Consider the following 16,426-nt stretch of genomic DNA (forward strand, 5'->3'; position numbering starts at 1 on the left):
TTGAATCCATCCCCTTGGCCTCCTAACTTAGCATCACTAGCCTCACGACCCAGATCAACCCCCAGGCAACAATGGGGATCTGAGCCTCGCAGGTTGGGTGCATGATGCTGCTGGTGGTGCTGCAGATGAGGTCGGTCATGATGTCCGCTCTGTGCTTCTACCTACAGCAAATCCCCAATGCCCACAAAGATTGGGTCTGTGCCCTGGCCTTCATCCCTGGCCGCCCCATGGTGCTGAGTGCCTGCCGAGGAGGCATGATCAAAGTCTGGAACGTGGACAACTTCACCCCCGTTGGGGAGATCAAAGGGCACGACAGCCCCATCAACGCCATCTGCACAAACTCAAAGCACATCTTCACCGCCTCCAGGTAAGCCCCAGGCTTTCTGCTCCCCAGAGCCCTAGGGAGGTGGGAGACCCCTGTGTTGAGCTGTCATCCCTGGGCCTGGGTGGGTTTGCGCTGAGTGGACAGGGAGCAGGGAGGGAGGGAAGGGGGGACTCTAGCAGTTTTCTAGTCCCTCCACTCCTTCATCTCATCGTGCTGACCTTAGCCTGCCCCATGACACGGCCTGCCCACTGCAGTGCCAAGAGCTGTTCCCCAGCCGTCCCCTGCCCGCGCTCCGGTGATGCCCCGGGTTATTCCCCACGCAGGGACGCCTCTCCCCCGGGGCTGGGCATCCTCTGCTGCTCTCGGGGAGCTCTTTGGCAGCAAGACTCTGATATCCTCTTTTCGACCATGTCCCTTTTCTCCCTTCCTTTTTCTCTGTCTCTCTCTGTCTCTCCTCTGCCCCACCTCCCATCTGTACCACAGTGACTGCCGGGTAAAGTTATGGAATTACGTGCCTGGGCTCACCCCTTGCCTTCCACGACGCGTCCTTGCCATAAAGGGCCGTGCTACTAGTCTGCCTTGACCCTCCTGCTCTTTCTGACTCTCTTGCTCATGCACTCCTCTTCTGTCTTTTCTTTCCTTTTCTCTTTCTCTCCATCTCCTTCTCCCTGTGTCTTTCTCTCTGTTGCCTGCTTTTGCTCCTCTCTCTCTCTTTTTCTTTCTTTCTCTCTGGTCTGAGCTGCTTCTTCACGGTATGAAACTATTTTGCGTTTTTCCCCACTTGATAAATCTTTGCTAGAAGTGAGTTGCCCCTTTGTCCCAGCCATACCCCCACGTTGTTTTGGTTTGGGTTTTTTGTTGGTTTTTTTTCTTTTTTTCCTTGCTGAGTGCCCACTTCTACTGTGTCAGCTCCATGGAAGCTGTGGCTTGCATGGATGGTGGGGTGGGAGTCAGCAGCCACCCCCAAAGCAGCCCATGCCCTGGGGAGGCCAAGCACAGCAGCTCCCTGGAGTGTCACCTAGTTAGAGCTCATTCAAGGGCTGCAGGAGTCCTGTTGTCAGGGTCAGCCCTGGAGGTCACCATTTCCCTTTGTCCCTAGTTGCTGCCAGTGGGGTGAGCTGGAGGCTGAGCCCCATTGGGCCTGCCTGCTCCCCAAAACATATTGGGCAACCTCTTGCCAAGAGAAAAGGGCCTGGAAGTCTTGTGGGCTGCATGCTGCCATGGACTGGGGGTGGGGAGCGTTTCTCCTCGCAGTGCATCTCCGCAGCGTGTCTGCAGGGCTCCTGTGGGAACCCCTGGGTCACGCCGTCCCTCTCACCTTTGTTTCTCAGCGACTTGACAGTGAAGCTCTGGAGCGGGAGGAGGTTGCCCGCGGGGTCAAACTAGGAACTGCAAAACAACTGGAAGACATGACAGGACGGGTGAAGGTCAGGGTACCTCTCCCTTGCTATCAAGACCCTGTCATCTACAGGAGCTCAGCCCAGGGATAGGGTTTTATTTGTGCCTGACCCAACGGGGTGGACAATGTCCCATCTGGTACTTTGAGCACTGCCAGCTCCTGTGAGAAGGCACTTCCATGGGGCACCATCAGCTCCACCTTCCCTCCTGCTGAGGTTTCTTGATGGTTTTCCAGTGACCAGAAAATGTTTCGTCTCACTTCTCACCCACCCTGCTGCAATGCCTGCCAGGACTTCTGGGGGTCAGAGCTCCTCGGCTCCTTCTCAGAGACACCCAATTCCCTCCTGCCACCGTGGGCTCATGTGGCCTCCACCATGATCTGCTTCTTCTGCCTGTTGACTCCGGGGCTGGTTCCTGCAGGTGTCTTTCTCCACTCCATGGCCATGAGGACATTTGGTGTCTGCTGGCCAGGACCACAGCATAGAGGGGCTGCTGCTTTGGAGACATTACTTGTGGGACAGCCTCTCTGCTGTGGGGGGCCTGCAGAAGGATTTCCAGGTACTCCCATCGTTCCCCATCCTCTGTTTACCTGTCCTTAGCAATTGGAGGTGTGAACCTCTGACCTCCTTTGCCATGTCCCAGCTGTGGAGGTACATCTCCGTCAGGCAACTTCCAGACGAACCCTCTACGGTTCCCTTCAACGTTCTCCAAACCCCAGTTATGAACTCAGCTGACCCGTGGCTCTTGTGCCCTTCCCCACGTGCCCACCCTGCTCTGAAGTGGGGAGGGGAAGGGCTACTTAGCCCTGCTCTTGAGACCTTGGCCCTCAGCAGGGGTTTTGTGGTGGGTTCCCGCAGCATGTTAACCCCCTTGAGATGGAGAAATGAAGCAGGAATGGAGGTTACAGGGCAAAGAAGCCAAGGCTGGATTTGTTATCCCCCACCCCTATGGCCCATCTTGTTTTGCCATCACTGGGAGCTGGAAGCGCTAACTCCTTCCCCAAGGCTCTGCTCTCAGCCTTCTGCCAGAGAGGGAGCTAGCTGAGGTTTGTCCCGTCAGCCCCCATGGATCTGGAGCCGGAGGGGGCCCAGCGAGGCACAGAGCAGCCGGAGTTTGAACAAGGATGGAGCCAGCTGTGCCAGGAGTGGGGTGAGGAAGGGGTTGCACACAGTGGTCTCGCACAAGTCCCCCGATTCACCCCACGCTTGAAGGACAATCCTGCAGTGGATGATCTTGCACAATCCAACCTCCAAGAAAGGCTGGGTACTCTGTCCAGGAGCGTGTCCCCAAGGAGACAGCTTCTCCAAGCTCTCTCCATCCTCTCTCCTGTGCAAGGGACTGGCAAGACCCTGGTCTCACACTTTCTTCCATCTCTCCTGTGGCTCGTTGGACCATCACCTACTCTGTCCTGCTGTGGGCCAGGCAGGCTTGTTGTGTGATGTCTGAGGAGACCCTGGGAGTGGTGCTTTCGCCTCGTGTGCTCTCACTTCCCCTCTGTCACAGAAGAAGCAGCATTTGAACTCCAATTTAAGGATTTCTTCAAGTGATCACACCAGCACTGAGCTGGGATCTCGGAGGTCAGCAGCTCCAGGACCTGCCCCATAAAGCACAGGCTGTTTTCCCTCTGCTTTCTCCAACTGTGGTGACTCATGGACCAGCCCCAGGTCATTTGCCAGCAGCCCTCGTTAAAACCATTCCAGGTGGAGTGTGGGAGTTCCTCCACATCCTGAAAGGCGGAAGCATCTCTATTGATTTCATGGGGATTTTTTGCCTTTTGGGGGGAAAAAAACACCCACCTTGCCTTGGTGGAGGGCATGATGGCGTGTGTGGGTGTGACCCTGCCCAGGAACTGGTCCCTCATGGTCGTGGCTCAGCCCTGCACAGCCCGAGACTGGCGGCTGCATCGCGTGTGTCTGTGTTTGACTGTCTGTAGCCAGGCGTACCGTGTACATCAGTGTCTGCGCCAAGATCTGCCAGCGCCTGACCTGGAACCTCTCACTGCTCCCTGCTGAAGTCAGTGAAGGGACCTGCTCTTGGGGGGCTTTGGGTCAGACCTGCCTTTGCCTTTCTCCACCAGTTTCTTCCTGTGTGTAGGCTGCAAGTGCCTGCTTAATTTCCCAGGGCTGTGGCCAATCCTGGGTGATGCTGAGCACCCACCTTGCTGCTACACCCAGCAGCATGTTGAGGGGGCTTCGATGCTTTTGCAGCCTGCAAGTGGAGGGAGCTGGGTACTGGGGCACAGCAGCGAGCATCCGGAGAGGGGAGGTGTTTTTGAAGCAAGGGGTGACTCTGTGATCCCATAGCTCTGTGTGTGTGTGTGTGTGTGTGTGTGTGTGTACGTCTTAGTATCTGAGTGGGATGATATTTTCCATGCAGGAGAGTGTTTCTCGGGTGTTGATCTGGTTTAGCTACCTCATGGTGCAAGCTGGGTGCTGTCGTCATTGGATTGCATTTTGGGGAGTTTGTGGTTTTAGTTGTTGGGGTGTTTTTTTATTATTGTTACGGTTTTGACACTTGAATTCATCCTGGGGACACGTGGCCTCCCCCTCACCTCACTGCATGTCTGAGCCACCTCTCACGTCCCCCTCCCTGCCTCCTCCTGGGCAGCGCAGCAGGACCAGCATCCTGCTCTGCCCTGTGCTCCCAGCTATCACCTTTGCAGTGGGATCCCCCAGTTGAGTTGCAACACTGAGATTTTTGCTCCCGTTGCTGTTGGGATGCTTGGACTGAGGCTCGGTATTGTTGGTGTAAGTTATTGAGTTGATTTGCAGCCTGGAAGTGGTCCCTCTTGTCCCTTTGAAAGATGGAAAGGGACTTCTGAAAGGCTCAACTCAGCCTGTATTCCTGCCTCTGCTCGCTCAGATATTCTCTGTGGATGCAATGAAGCCCTTCTTGTCTGGAAAATGTCATGCAAAGCACATCACTGGAAGGGGCTGGTCCTAGTCCCCATTTTCCAGACCCTGCTGTAATTTGCTGGCAGCCTGGAGCAGTGGGGAACTGGTGCTGTAAAGGCCTCGGGATGGGGGGGGGGTGTCTGTGAGAGAAGCTGATTCTCGTGTGTGATGTTTGATTTTTTCACCCCCAAAACATAGTTGAATCTAGATCTTGTCCCAGGCACTGAACATAAAGCAGGGTAACCCTGGAGCCCCCAGATTACCCCCTACCCGGGGCTGGGGAGCCGGGACAGGGCTGTACCCCGCTCCCCTGGCGCAACGGGGTTTGGGAAGGGGCTTGCAGCTCTGAGCTGAGCTGCACTGTCAGTTTGAAGGGGCAGGTTCCCCCAAACACTAAAGCACAAGGTCCCAATATGCAGGTGATCTGGCAAGGATGGCCCCTTGGACTCTCGTCCTTCAGAGCTCAGGGCCGTGGGCTTGGACACCCAAGGTGGAGCTGAGGCGAGGGATGATGGTGAGGGCTGTTTGCCTGCCGGTGGAAGCATATGAGCTGTTTCATCGTTTTGCACTGTGCTGGGGTGGTCCCCTGGGGCTGCTGCATAGCTTAAGTCCCTTCCTGTGGCCTCTGACACCCGCTGCCAGCCCCTCCATTGCAGAGACAGTTTGGAGCTGCCTTCGCACCATGCACCTTGTTTTAATTTGCCCTTAGGTGCCTTGGTTTGTGCCAAGGGTGTAATGATACCTGCAGTGCAGGGAGGTCCTTGCCTTCCTCAAACTTCTGGGTGCTGCTTTTGTCCCCGGGCCTTGGCTCTTGCTCCACAGGTTGCCCCCCCTCCAGCACACAGGGGCCAGCTCCAGCCACTGCTGAGGGTGTAGTGCTGGCCCAGAGCTGAGCTTTGTACACAAGGGGTGGAGATGACCCAGGAGCCTGAAAGCACCAGGCCCCCAAACCACTGTGAGCCCACCCAGAGAGCCTGGGCCATGCCCTCCCTGGCACCCACAGCTCTTGTGGCACAAAAGCCAGGCTGGTGGTTCATCTCCCAGCCTGGCCGGCTGCCAGGAGCTGGAGCACCGGCGTCCTGTCCACTCCAGGTACGTTGTTCCTATCCAGCACCTCCCAGCACAGCTGCTTTGGGGTCTCAGGTGCTGCCTCCTGCCTTGGTGCTGCGGAAGCAGTGCCTGCTCCCCAGGGTGCTCTCCCAGTGCCCCTACCCCAGTTCTTCCCCTGTCTTATGCTGGATGAGGTCCGGGTATGATCCCTGCAAAGCACAGGGCTCCCACTTGGTTTTCAGCAAGCTCACTGGAGTTTTGCTCCGGCCTGCAGGCTGCACGCCCTCCCTGAGCCCCCTTCACCCTCCTGGGGAGGGAAGGGGACCCCTCGCCCTGGCCCCTCCGTGTGCTGCAGGGGCTCCAGCTGTAACTGGGAGGGAGCCCATACAGTCCTGGCCCCCCAGGCCCTGTCCTGCCTTCCTGCGCCTCACCCCCAGAAAAGCACAACCCTGCGCCTTCCTCCTGCCCCTGGGGGCTTGTCCCCTTATCCGTGACAGCTCTGCCCCTGGTACCTGCCAGCTGTTCCACATCCCCCACCTCCTGGGACCACCCAGTACCCTCTGGTCCAGCCCTGAGGTAGGGCTTGGGCAGCTGTAGCGTCGCGTCACCTGCTCCATCACCCCTTCCCCCTGCACAAATACTGCAAATAGCAGGTGCCTTTTCTTGCTTGGAGCTGTTTTCTAGAGGCCAACTCTTGTGAAGGCTTTTTTTTTTCTCTGCTGGGTCGTGCAGCCCAGCCCAGTGGTCTGGGTTAGTCAGAAGATAGGGCGTGTACGTATATTTTATACCTTGATGTATGTGTTCCTGTAAATAGTGTAAGTTATTTTGGTCTCATGATGTACATGTCTTTTTCAATGGCTGTGTTTGTTCCTTGCCTTTTTGTCTTCACAAATAAAATGTACTGAAATGAAGTGACGGAGCGGAGATGGCTTTGAAGAAGGGAAGAGTACAGCCGGGAACCACCTGTCCCACGCCCCCGATGCACCTGGCCAAGGGGCTGGGGGAGAGGCTGGGTGAACTGATGCTGCTACAGCCCTTCTGGCCCTGCCTTGGGTGGTGTGAGAAGGTGACCTGCATCCTTACAGGCCCCGAGTCCTCAGGCAGACAGGGCAGATGTGATTGTACTGGGAGGTGGAGGAAGCACAGACCCAGCCGGCCTGGCTCTGCCCCTCTCTCCTGGTGAGGAGGAGGAGGAGGGGAGGCAGGGGTCTGGCCAGGCAGTCCCGAGTGGCAGCCAAACCCCCACAGGAGTCAGAGCATCCCCAATCCTGCAGCATCATGACACCCTCCTGAGGGAGGGGTCCCCAGGTCCCCAAGCTGGCGGGGCCCTGGGACTGCGGCAGGGTGCTGTGGGACAGGGGCTCGGGTGGTCACCCGCAGCCCTAGGGGCGTCCAACTCTCCGGGGGCTTGGGGGGCTCCCTGGGGACACCGGGCACCAGCCCAGCTGGCTGAGGGGAGTGGTGGCCTTGGCGACAGCCGGCAGGTGGCAGCCCCGGCTGCGGGACCATGTGGCCCGGGGTTCGACAGAGCTGCCAGAGCTGGTGGCAGCAGGGTCTCCCCCGCCCCCCCCACTGCCCAGGTGGGGATGCTGAGGGTGGGGATACAGGTGGTGGCGGAGGGGAGGTGACGCTAGTGCCAGCGTGTGGTGCCCACTGAGCACCCAGAGGTGACCAATGCTGGCACCAGCCTGTGCCCCCCAAGGCACTGGGCAGCCAACCTGCCCCAGCGCCAGGTGCTGCAGGGCAGGGAGGGAGGCCGTGGGTTGTGCCCCCCCAACTCTACAGGGCAGGGCCTCAGCCCCAGCAGCCTCCACTTTCTCTTTCCTAGCCAGCCAGCACTGGTTAAACTGGTCAGACGGAGCGGCTGAGCGGGGAGCCGCCAGCCATGGGCTGTGCCCGCACCGACCACCCCGGATGTGGTTCCTCCGGGCCCGCACCCCGCTCGCTGCCTGGGGCACCCCACACCCTGCTGCCACCGCAGGGTGGGAGCTGGGGACCCCGGGGCTGGGCTTAGACCACACCTTGCAGTGCTCGGCCTGAGAGCGGTGCCAGTCGGGCCCCAATGGTGTCTCTGGAGGGCTGGTGGTGCCCAAAGCCATACCAGCCCCCAACGCTGTGTCCTGTGTCACCCTCAGCCTGGGTCATGGCTTATCTCGGTGTGACCCTCTGTACCCACAGCCACACCACAGTGCTGCCAGGCCAAAGAGGATCTGTGGGGGCAACAAATGTGGGCGTTTCACAGGCCCAATTACTCCTGGCAGGGCAGGTGACTTTGGTGGCATCCCCCTCCTGCCTGGTGTCCCAGCCACTCACTGCACCACAGACTGGTGGCCCTCATGTCACCAACTCACTCCAAACTCATGACAATCTTTTTCTTGCTGCAGCAAGATGCCAAGCCGGGGCTGGCAGCACCCTGTGCCATGCTCTCCACGTGTCTGAAGGTTCCCTGGGAGCTCAGACCAACAGCAAGGGCACAGCAGGGACACATCACTGGGAGCCACCAGCTCTGGGATGAGATTGTGGCAGCCCTCTGCCACCCATCCCCAGGCTTAAGGAGGCGTTGTCCTGAGCCCATCAGCGCTGTGGCTGCTCCTCAGCAGTGGAGGGTCCCATGGGCGCCATCCGGCAGCTTACTGCTGCACTGTGGCTCTGGGGAGGGCCATGGGGACACCCCAGGAGAGACTTATGCTCTCCCATGCTCCCAGCACAGTGTCTCAGCATCTCCAGGGAGTGTCTCCCACTGTGATCTTCTCCCCATGGCCCATTACAGGGCCTGGGTTGTGGCACATGGGTCAGGCAGATGGGCAGGAAGGACATTTCTCCAGGTCAGTAAAGCCGGAGGGTGCCTGCAGGGTGTTAGGGAGGATTGCTCAGGCCCTCTGGCCAGCTGGCTCCCAAGCACAAGGGGAAGGAAAGGGACAGGCTGGGCACCAGGAGGACCCAGAGGGCTCCCAGCATGTCAGGCACACACAGGGAGCTGAGGGGTGTCACCCACTGAGGTGCTTCTCCCACCAGTGGCATAGCCCGGGTGCATGGACTAACCGCGGCACTTCCCCGGGGTCTGCTGTGGGTCTGCAGAGAAGGAATACCTGCAAAAGGGGATGCTCAACGTGGTCTATGCCAGAGTGCCCCATCAGGCACCCGATCAGATCCCCCGGGGTAGGGGAGAGCTGCGGCTGGGCTGGGCAGGGCTCGGGGAGGAGAAATGTAAGTGCTGCATGCCCTCCCCATCATCCCTCGGCCTGTGGCCCAGGGCACGGCACAGATCTGTCATGTCCCACTCTGCTCCAGAGACACCTGCATTTCAGCAGTGGGTGGAAAAAGCTTCCCCAGGGGCAGGTTTCTAACCACAAGCACCGGGAGCCCAGCTGGGCGGCCGGGTCCCCAGGCACAGTGGAGCCCTGGGCTCAGCTCCCGGCTGAACACAGGCTCAAGGCTCTGTGTCCGCCCAGCACCAGTGTTTTCCCCGGTGGTCTTGGCTTGCCCTGTGGCAGCAACGGCAGGGGCTGCTCCCAGGAATGGTGACAACCCCGTGCACTGTAGGATGCTGTGCCGAGGAAACAAAAGGGCCTGGCAGCACCCGGCATTTGTGACTTGCTGTGGAGGAATGAAGCTGGGGCGGGTGATCAGCTAGCGTGACCCAGTGCCTCCTGGCTGGCACGCTGGCCCTGTCTGCCCCAGGGCCACAGCATGGCATGGTAGGCCAGGGTGACGTGACAAGGGGGATGGGGCACACAGCCACCCTGCTCTTGCTGGCCTGTGGGCCAAAGTAGAGCATCCATGTTTGCAACAGTCTGTCACCACCTTGGCACATGAAACGGTTTGCTGCCAGGCACCGGTTCGAAGTGACAAGGACCTAGAGATGGCTGTGTGATGCTGTCTGCCCTGCTCATGCGGTACCTTGGGTTTGCACAGATCATGGATGTGTCTGGCTCTGCGAAGTACCAGCACCAGGCAAATGAGTGCCAAGCTGTTGGCTTGGACTGGCCTGAGGTTCTTCTGCCAGCACAGGGCTAAAACCAGCATGAACATATCCAGACAGGATCCCACGTACCCCTTCCAAGAGCCAGAGGGGCAAGAACCACCAGAAGATAATTCCCCAAATGCGTCCCACAACGCTGCCTTGCCCCTTGGCATGTGTCCCTGGTGAGTGTATGTGTGTGCCTGTGAAATGGCAGGGAATGGGCCATCACAGCTCTGCAGCCTGTCCCAGACGCCCCCTTGGCAAAAATCGACCCATCTCCACAGACAGAGAGGCAATACTCAGGCACCCGCCTGGTCTCTGCTCCATCCCCATGCAGACCACGCGTCCCCACCTGAGTCCCGCTCCCAGCATCTTCCCAGCTTGGTCACTGGGTCCTTCCTCCCCACTTTGGGAGAAGCCGTGCCTGTGCCAAGCTGGGGAGTGACCAAGCCTGTGCTCCCAGTGGGGCCAAGGCACCCGCTTGGTACAGGGCTGGGCAGGCCTCTGGAGCAGAGGGATGCCACACGGCTGGGTGCGCACCCCGGGCAGCATTCCCGGCCCCTTTGCCTCCGGCAGAGCCCCAGGGAGGGATGCTCAGCCCCCGGGGTCCGCTCCGGCCCTGCTGGGTGTGTTTGCTTGGCAGCAGGAGCTGAGTGAACCTGCTGCTGCTGCGAGCAAACAAACACAAGCCGGGCAAATGGCAGCGAAGAAAACACCCCACGAAGCCGGTGTGGGTGAAACTCTGGGCACCGGCAGGGCAAGGGCTCTGACAATGATTAAACTGGCCAACCCAGATTTCCCGGCAAGGCAGCGCTGGGCTGGGACCCGGTGGTTCATATTATGCAAATCACCTGGATCTGGGAGCATGAACGTTTCGGGCTGGAATTCCCCTCGGGCCGCCAGATCGCGTTACGCCGCCTGTGCTATAAAAGAGGAGACGCGGGCAGGGCTTGCCCATCGGCACCAGCCTCCCCAAGCCCATGAGCAGTGGCTAGCGGCCGGGCAGGGCGCTCTCCGTCTCCCCTCGCTGTTCTCTGGATTAGCTGACGCTCCCGGGACTGCCATCGCAGAAGGTACCAAAGCTTTTTCGTCCGGGGCCTGTCGATGTCACCCAGCCCAGGACGCTGCTTTGCTCCCCTCCCTGTGCATCTTCACTCTTCACCGGGAGACGCGCTTGGTCTTTTCTCACTGCATGCCTGCTCTCCCTTTTGGGGGGCCAGCAAGACAACGATCTGGAGGGTCCCCCCCTCCAGCTCCCAGGTTTTGTCAAGTGAACAGCAAGATTTGGCTCTTCCACGAGGGCCAGGCAGGAGCTTGGTCCCCTCCTGGCTGCAGAGTTACCGGGATGTGCTTCTTGCGACTGGTTGAGTGGACTGGAGCTGCCAGCACCGGAGTCCCTGCAGCGGGCAGTGGGGCAGATGCTGTGCCAGCCCGAGCGCTGCTGTGGTGTGGGGCTGGGGGAGCGCTGAGTGCCCTGCAACGCCCGTCCCCGCGGAGGGGCTGTGCAACGCCATTCTCTGCGAGCCACCTGCTTGCTGTGGCTGCCAGCTGGGCTGGTGAGGCCAGGCTGCTGGGGACAGGCTTCTTCAGCAGGCATGGCGACGCCGTGTCCCCGGTTTGCTCTGCCGTGTCCCTGGTTTGCTCCAGCTCAGCCTCCCTCACTCCCAGCCCCTGGGGCGGTGGTGAGTCAGGCCCCAGCCCCGGCTGGCGGGTGCTGGGCGGATGTTTCTGCAGAAGTGACCTGAGTGGTGACGATGGGTGGAGGGAGGGAGAGCCCAGCCTCACCCAGCCCGGTCCTGGGGTGCTGCGGGCACAGGTCCCCCTGCCTCCATGGGGCCAGGGCTCACTGTCATCTTTCATCACAGGGCTTGATGGCGGGATCTTGTGAGATCAGCAACATCTTCTCTAACTACATCAGTGCCATGTACCAGCCGGACGAGGTGCAGCCAACCTTGGACATGCTGGGACACCCTGGGGACGACAGCACCCTGGGGCTGAGCCTCCCCACCAGCCAGCCCCCGGCACAGAGCACAGGTAGGACTGAGGGACCAGTGGTGGCTGCCCAGGGGAGCCAGCACACAAGGCAGCAGCAAGGCTTGGAAGAACATTGCAAGGTCCTTGTCCCACTGGGGCAGGTCAACAGCTCCCACCATGCCTCAGTTTCCCCAGGGGTGTGTTGGCTAAAAGATTGCTGTGGGAGACCCTGGGTGGCACAAGGTGTGGCTGCTTTGGAGTGCATCAGAGGCACATGGGGGATGAGGGAATCATTGCCCTCCTCCCCGAGCATGTCCCAGGGGATGGGCTGCCAGGGGTCACCAAGAGATCAGTTTGGAAGTACAGTCCGGGTGACGGGGGGCCCCCCACTCCACCAGTGGGACCGTCACGGGGTGGCCCTGGGGGAGGCACGGGGAACGCACCAACAGAGCAGGGTGGATCCCAGCATAGACGGGACAAATGGCACCGAAACCAACCATGTGGGGAGCGTCATGTCCTTGGTGTCCCCCAGGACAGGAGCAGGGCAGAGCGAGGTGACCCAGGGGCAGGCACTAAGCGCCTGTCAGTCCCATAACCCTCCAAGTGCAGGGCCCGCTGTGCCCCGCGTGAGCGCCACAGGACCAGACCTGGTGCCCAACTGCAGCTGGCAGCCCACGCGTGGCACACGGTGCTGGCACAGCCGCCCTGCCCCTGAGCCCCGCTCTCCATGCCTTGCAGACAAGCCGGAGTGGTTCAGTGAGCTCCCATACTTCTGGACCAAGGTGCAGGTGCTGGAGTGGATCAGCTACCACGTAGAGAAGAACAAGTATGACGCCAGCTCCATCGACTTCTCCTGCTGCAACATGGACGGGCACGCGCTCTGCCACTGCACCAGGGACCAGATGCGCCTCATCTTCGGGCCCCTGGGGGACGAGCTCTATGACCGCCTGCACGAGATTAGTGAGTGTCCCAATGTCCCCTTTGTCCCCAGGCCTGGCAACTCAAAGAATAAGGCTGAACGTCCCCCCACCAGCCCAGGACGCTCTGCTTCCCGGGCACTGCAGGGGGCTGCCTGGGGGAGGTTTCACTGGGGAGGTTGCACAGGGGGACGTGGGGGCACAGACCAGAGTCCAGGCAGGGCTGGGCTCAGCTCCTGCTATGCTCCGTTCCCGTCCATACCAAACAGGCATCGCTAATCCCAGTCCCCCCACCCCTGCAGCCTCCGATGAGCTGAACTGGATCATTGACTTGCTGGAAAAAGAGGATGCGACTTCCCAGGAGACCTTCCTGAGCGCCAGCCACCTGGGTAAGAGAGGGGCCCCAGCCAAGCCTTTTCCCCAAGGGACCACTTGCTGATGCAGGCAGAGCTAATCCCTTTTTCCCTTCTCTGCCCCTTTCAGAGCTGGGAAATCCCTGTGCCAAGGACTCTCTGGAGGACATGAAGCCCACAAACCCCTTCCTATCCACAGACTTCACCTGCTTGCCTGGTGCCATGTCCCCAGGCAGCTCCGACATCTCAGGTCAGTGTTTTGCCCAGCGAAAAGCTGCCTTCGCTTGCACTGATCTGGGACATCAGTGGGGAACTGCCCCACCACCAAGGGTGGGTTTGGGTCTTGGACCAGGCTGCCTGCTGGGGTCTGGGGCAGGGTGGTGGGGGGAAGCATCTCCAAATGCCAGCAGCATTGAGGGGCCTGAGCCCTGTCCCTTTGCCCCTCAGGGCCTGTGATGTCCCACAGCCCCAACTCCCAGGACTCCGGTGGAAGTGACCTCGACCTCGACCCTGTGGAAGCAAAGCTCTTCCCTGACGGTGAGTATTTTACTTCCCACCAAGAGCTGGGGGAGGAGGGCGTGCTCCCAGGTGCTTCCAGCAGCTGCAGAGCACACTCCATCTGGCGAAGATTTAGGGCCAACACCTGAATATCCATCCTCACACTGGGAAGGAGGGAGGGGGTCTGGTTTTCTGTGTGCCCTGGGTCTGTTTCCCTACGTTGAGAGAGCCTGCACGGCGTAACATGTCCCCTTGTCTGTGTGCACAGATGGCTTCGCAGGGAGCAAGAAAGGGGACAGCAAACATGGCAAGCGGAAACGGGGACGGCCCCGAAAACTCAGCAAGGAGAGCAGAGATTGCCTGGAGAGCCGGAAGAGCAAGCACTGTACGTGGATCCTCCAGTCCAGAAGCTTGGACTACCTCCCCCAACTTGGCTCTGGGAGATGGAAGGGCCATGTCTGCTGGCCATGCCTCTTGGCAGGGGGGTTTAGGGAGATCCAAAGCGCAGGATCTTTCCTCCTCTACAGCTTGCTCTCCTCTTTCAGCCCCAAGAGGTACCCACCTGTGGGAGTTCATCCGAGACATCCTGATCCACCCGGAGCTGAATGAGGGGCTGATGAAGTGGGAGGACCGGCAGGAGGGCGTCTTCAAGTTCCTGCGCTCAGAAGCGGTGGCTCAGCTCTGGGGCCAGAAGAAGAAAAACAGCAGCATGACCTACGAGAAGCTGAGCCGAGCCATGCGGTGAGTGCCCTTCCCTGTCCCCAGGGGCAAACCTGCTCCATGGGGCTGGATCAGACCCACCAGAGCTCAGCCTTAACCCCCACAGCAGCTCCCCAGCACACAGGGCTGCTTCTGGAGCTCTGATTCCACCTCTGTCTCCTTCAGATATTACTACAAACGAGAGATCCTGGAGAGAGTTGATGGGCGACGGCTGGTGTACAAGTTTGGGAAGAACTCCAGCGGCTGGAAGGAGGAGGAGGTGCTCAACAGGAACAAGGAGCTGTAGGAGTCCTGGATGAGCCGGGGTCTGACAAGCCCCTCGGGGCCAGCCCCAAGCTGGGCTCCTTGGCAGGAAACTTTGCCTGCAGCTGTATCTGGAAGCTGCTGCTCTGTGCAGCATGTGAAACTCCAACCCTTGCATGGGCACGTTTGTGTGTGCTGGTGACTGCCGGCACTGAGGTGTTTAAAGCTAATATTTTGGCTCCAGTAGGTTATTGTAAACCGTTATTTCCCTTGCTGGATTTGTACCTCCGACTGGAGTCACAGTGACTTTGGCTGTTTCAAAGCCTGGACAAACGCAAAGGGGAAGAGAAGTTTGAGCGGCAGCTGGCACTGCAGTGAGAGCCCCAGACTCCTGCCGTCACCCACCTCCTGCCCAGGCAGAGGGACAGCACCACCGTCTCACCTGTGACCAGGCAGACCTTGTCCCAGCTATGGGGTCCTCCCTCATCACTGCTCACACCGTGCCCAAGGTGACCACCATCCTGTTTGCTCTGCGTGGGATGGGTGAAGCGCCCCTGTGCAGCAGGTTCTCAGTGTGGCACCTGCTGAGAGAAGATGGGAACATTGTGGAGCTTCAAGTGTCCATGGAGAGCCCTGAGGGCAGGGGAGGACTTGGCACAGCAGGGCCACTCTGCGTTTCCAGCCCGGCTGCCTGTTTCTAGAAAAAGGCCTTTTCCTGAAAAGTAGCTTCTAATTTATGTACAACCAAAAAAAAGAATGAATGTACAGATATATTTTTTCATGAGTAAGAAGTTCCCATGTGAGCGTGTGCACTGTAGGGCGCACATGTGTCTTGTGGCAGGTGGTGATGCTCAGCTGGACTGAAGCGATGTCACGGGGGCACAGGCTGGCTCTGTGCCAGCCACAGGAGGGGGATGCCAGCCCAGCCAGGCACCCAGCAGGTGCATGTGGTTTTCCTCCTTTTCAAATGGGAACATAAGAGGAATAAATTGTTGTTTGGTTGGGTTTTTTTGTACATCCCTGTCATTTTGCTTGTTTTTCTTAAAGACACGGTGGGGACCGGACTCATGTTACCTGGGATGTCCCATTGCATGAACCCCGTCTGCCACCATCCCTCCCGCCTGCTGTGGCTTGGACTTGCCTGGTCATCGTGGCACAGGCTCACAGGGTCTTCCTTAGGGTGAGATGGGCTGCTTGTCCTTAGGCTGGTGGGAGTGAGGTCTGGAGGTCTTTTCTCAAAGCTAGCCATGCAGGGGCATCTGACACCCACTCCCAAACCTTGTCCCTTCAGAGAAGCCTCCAGAAATTCAACCCTGGCACTCGCCTTTGCAGGAGGGCTTTCCTGGAATGCTGGCTCCTAGCCAAAGGTTGGTCAGTCGCAGGCTGCTGGGAAGAAAATTCCTTGTCCCAGAGACCAGTCTGCCATGGTCTGGTGGGGGGTTCTCTCTCAGCTCCCTCCACATTAAGGTCCCAGCCTGGCTGGGGGTCACAAACTGTGGGAGGACCTCCAGTTCCTCTCTGGCCAGTGCTCTCTTCTGAGCCGTGAAGGGACATCAAAAAGAAGCACAGGCACTGCAATATGTTTAAGGCTTTCTCATCTTCCAGGCTGTCTATTTGGGAGCCTCTCCTAGGACCTGGGTGCCTCTCAAGGACCACATCTTCAGGAAGGGGGACTTCTAAGGCCTGGGAGTGTGGACAGCCCAAACACATTATCTGCCCCTTCTTGCTCAATGGCAGAACTAGCCTTCCCCAGCTGTGAGGGGGCAGGGAGGGTGTCCCAGGGGTGCTGGGAGGAACTGTCTGACCCACAGGACACATCCGTGGGGCAGGGAGAAGGAATTCATGGGGTTGGAGGCCAAGCCAGCTCTCAGATATGTTTCTACCGCGAGCTTGACAAACAGTGGTCCATGCATCACTCCTGGTTGGCGTGCGTTGTCTGCATTTCATGAGGAGTCTTTCTGAATACTGCTGGGCAGAGGGTCTTGTTGACAACCTAACCTCTTTCTGGTGCACAGGACCCTGCAGGGTATAGCACTGCTCAGCTCCTGTTCACGCTCAAGGGGAAAGGCCCTGGGACCCATCCTCTGAGC

The 16,426-nt window shown here is 59.2% G+C and overlaps 2 protein-coding genes across 7 annotated transcripts in view; both read left to right on the plus strand.

Moving 5' to 3' along the window:
• The window catches only part of KIF21B (kinesin family member 21B), a 44,095-nt gene extending 37,517 nt beyond the window's left edge, over window positions 1-6,578 (plus strand). For 2 of the 5 annotated variants that reach the window (XR_010073796.1, XR_010073797.1), the window contains 3 exons: window positions 168-367; window positions 809-1,077; window positions 1,657-6,578. Coding sequence is in view for 3 of the 5 variants with exons in the window: in XM_063356403.1 (XP_063212473.1) it covers window positions 168-367; window positions 809-908 (300 nt within the window). In the remaining 2 variants the exon portion in view is untranslated. The other 3 variants (XM_063356404.1, XM_063356405.1, XM_063356403.1) reach the window with 2 other exon arrangements.
• A 3,951-nt stretch (window positions 6,579-10,529) lies between these two features.
• ELF3 (E74 like ETS transcription factor 3) lies at window positions 10,530-15,350 on the plus strand. Of its 2 annotated transcripts, none has more exons than XM_063356451.1 (9): window positions 10,530-10,704; window positions 11,497-11,665; window positions 12,344-12,565; window positions 12,792-12,911; window positions 13,006-13,125; window positions 13,323-13,412; window positions 13,642-13,758; window positions 13,919-14,114; window positions 14,259-15,350. In XM_063356451.1, exons 2-9 carry the CDS (start codon window positions 11,503-11,505, stop codon window positions 14,377-14,379), a joined length of 1,149 nt encoding a protein of 382 aa, XP_063212521.1. In that variant the 5' UTR covers window positions 10,530-10,704; window positions 11,497-11,502; the 3' UTR covers window positions 14,380-15,350. The 2 variants fall into 2 exon arrangements, with proteins under 2 accessions (XP_063212521.1, XP_063212522.1); XM_063356452.1 differs by having other exon boundaries at window positions 10,536-10,704; window positions 12,825-12,911; window positions 14,259-15,348.
• Window positions 15,351-16,426: the final 1,076 nt, after the last annotated feature.

Source organism: Chroicocephalus ridibundus, chromosome 20 (assembly GCF_963924245.1).
Source record: "Chroicocephalus ridibundus chromosome 20, bChrRid1.1, whole genome shotgun sequence".
Lineage (NCBI taxonomy): Eukaryota > Metazoa > Chordata > Aves > Charadriiformes > Laridae > Chroicocephalus > Chroicocephalus ridibundus.

What these genes read in the sequence shown, in the direction of transcription:
- ELF3 (XM_063356451.1), top strand. Translation starts at nt 11,503, where the DNA reads ATGGCGGGATCTTGTGAGATCAGCAACATCTTCTCTAACTACATCAGT. An exon ending in CCTGAGCGCCAGCCACCTGG is followed by an intron (nt 12,912 to 13,005) that starts GTAAGAGAGGGG and finishes TGCCCCTTTCAG; the next exon opens with AGCTGGGAAATCCCTGTGCC. An exon ending in AAGCTGAGCCGAGCCATGCG is followed by an intron (nt 14,115 to 14,258) that starts GTGAGTGCCCTT and finishes TGTCTCCTTCAG; the next exon opens with ATATTACTACAAACGAGAGA.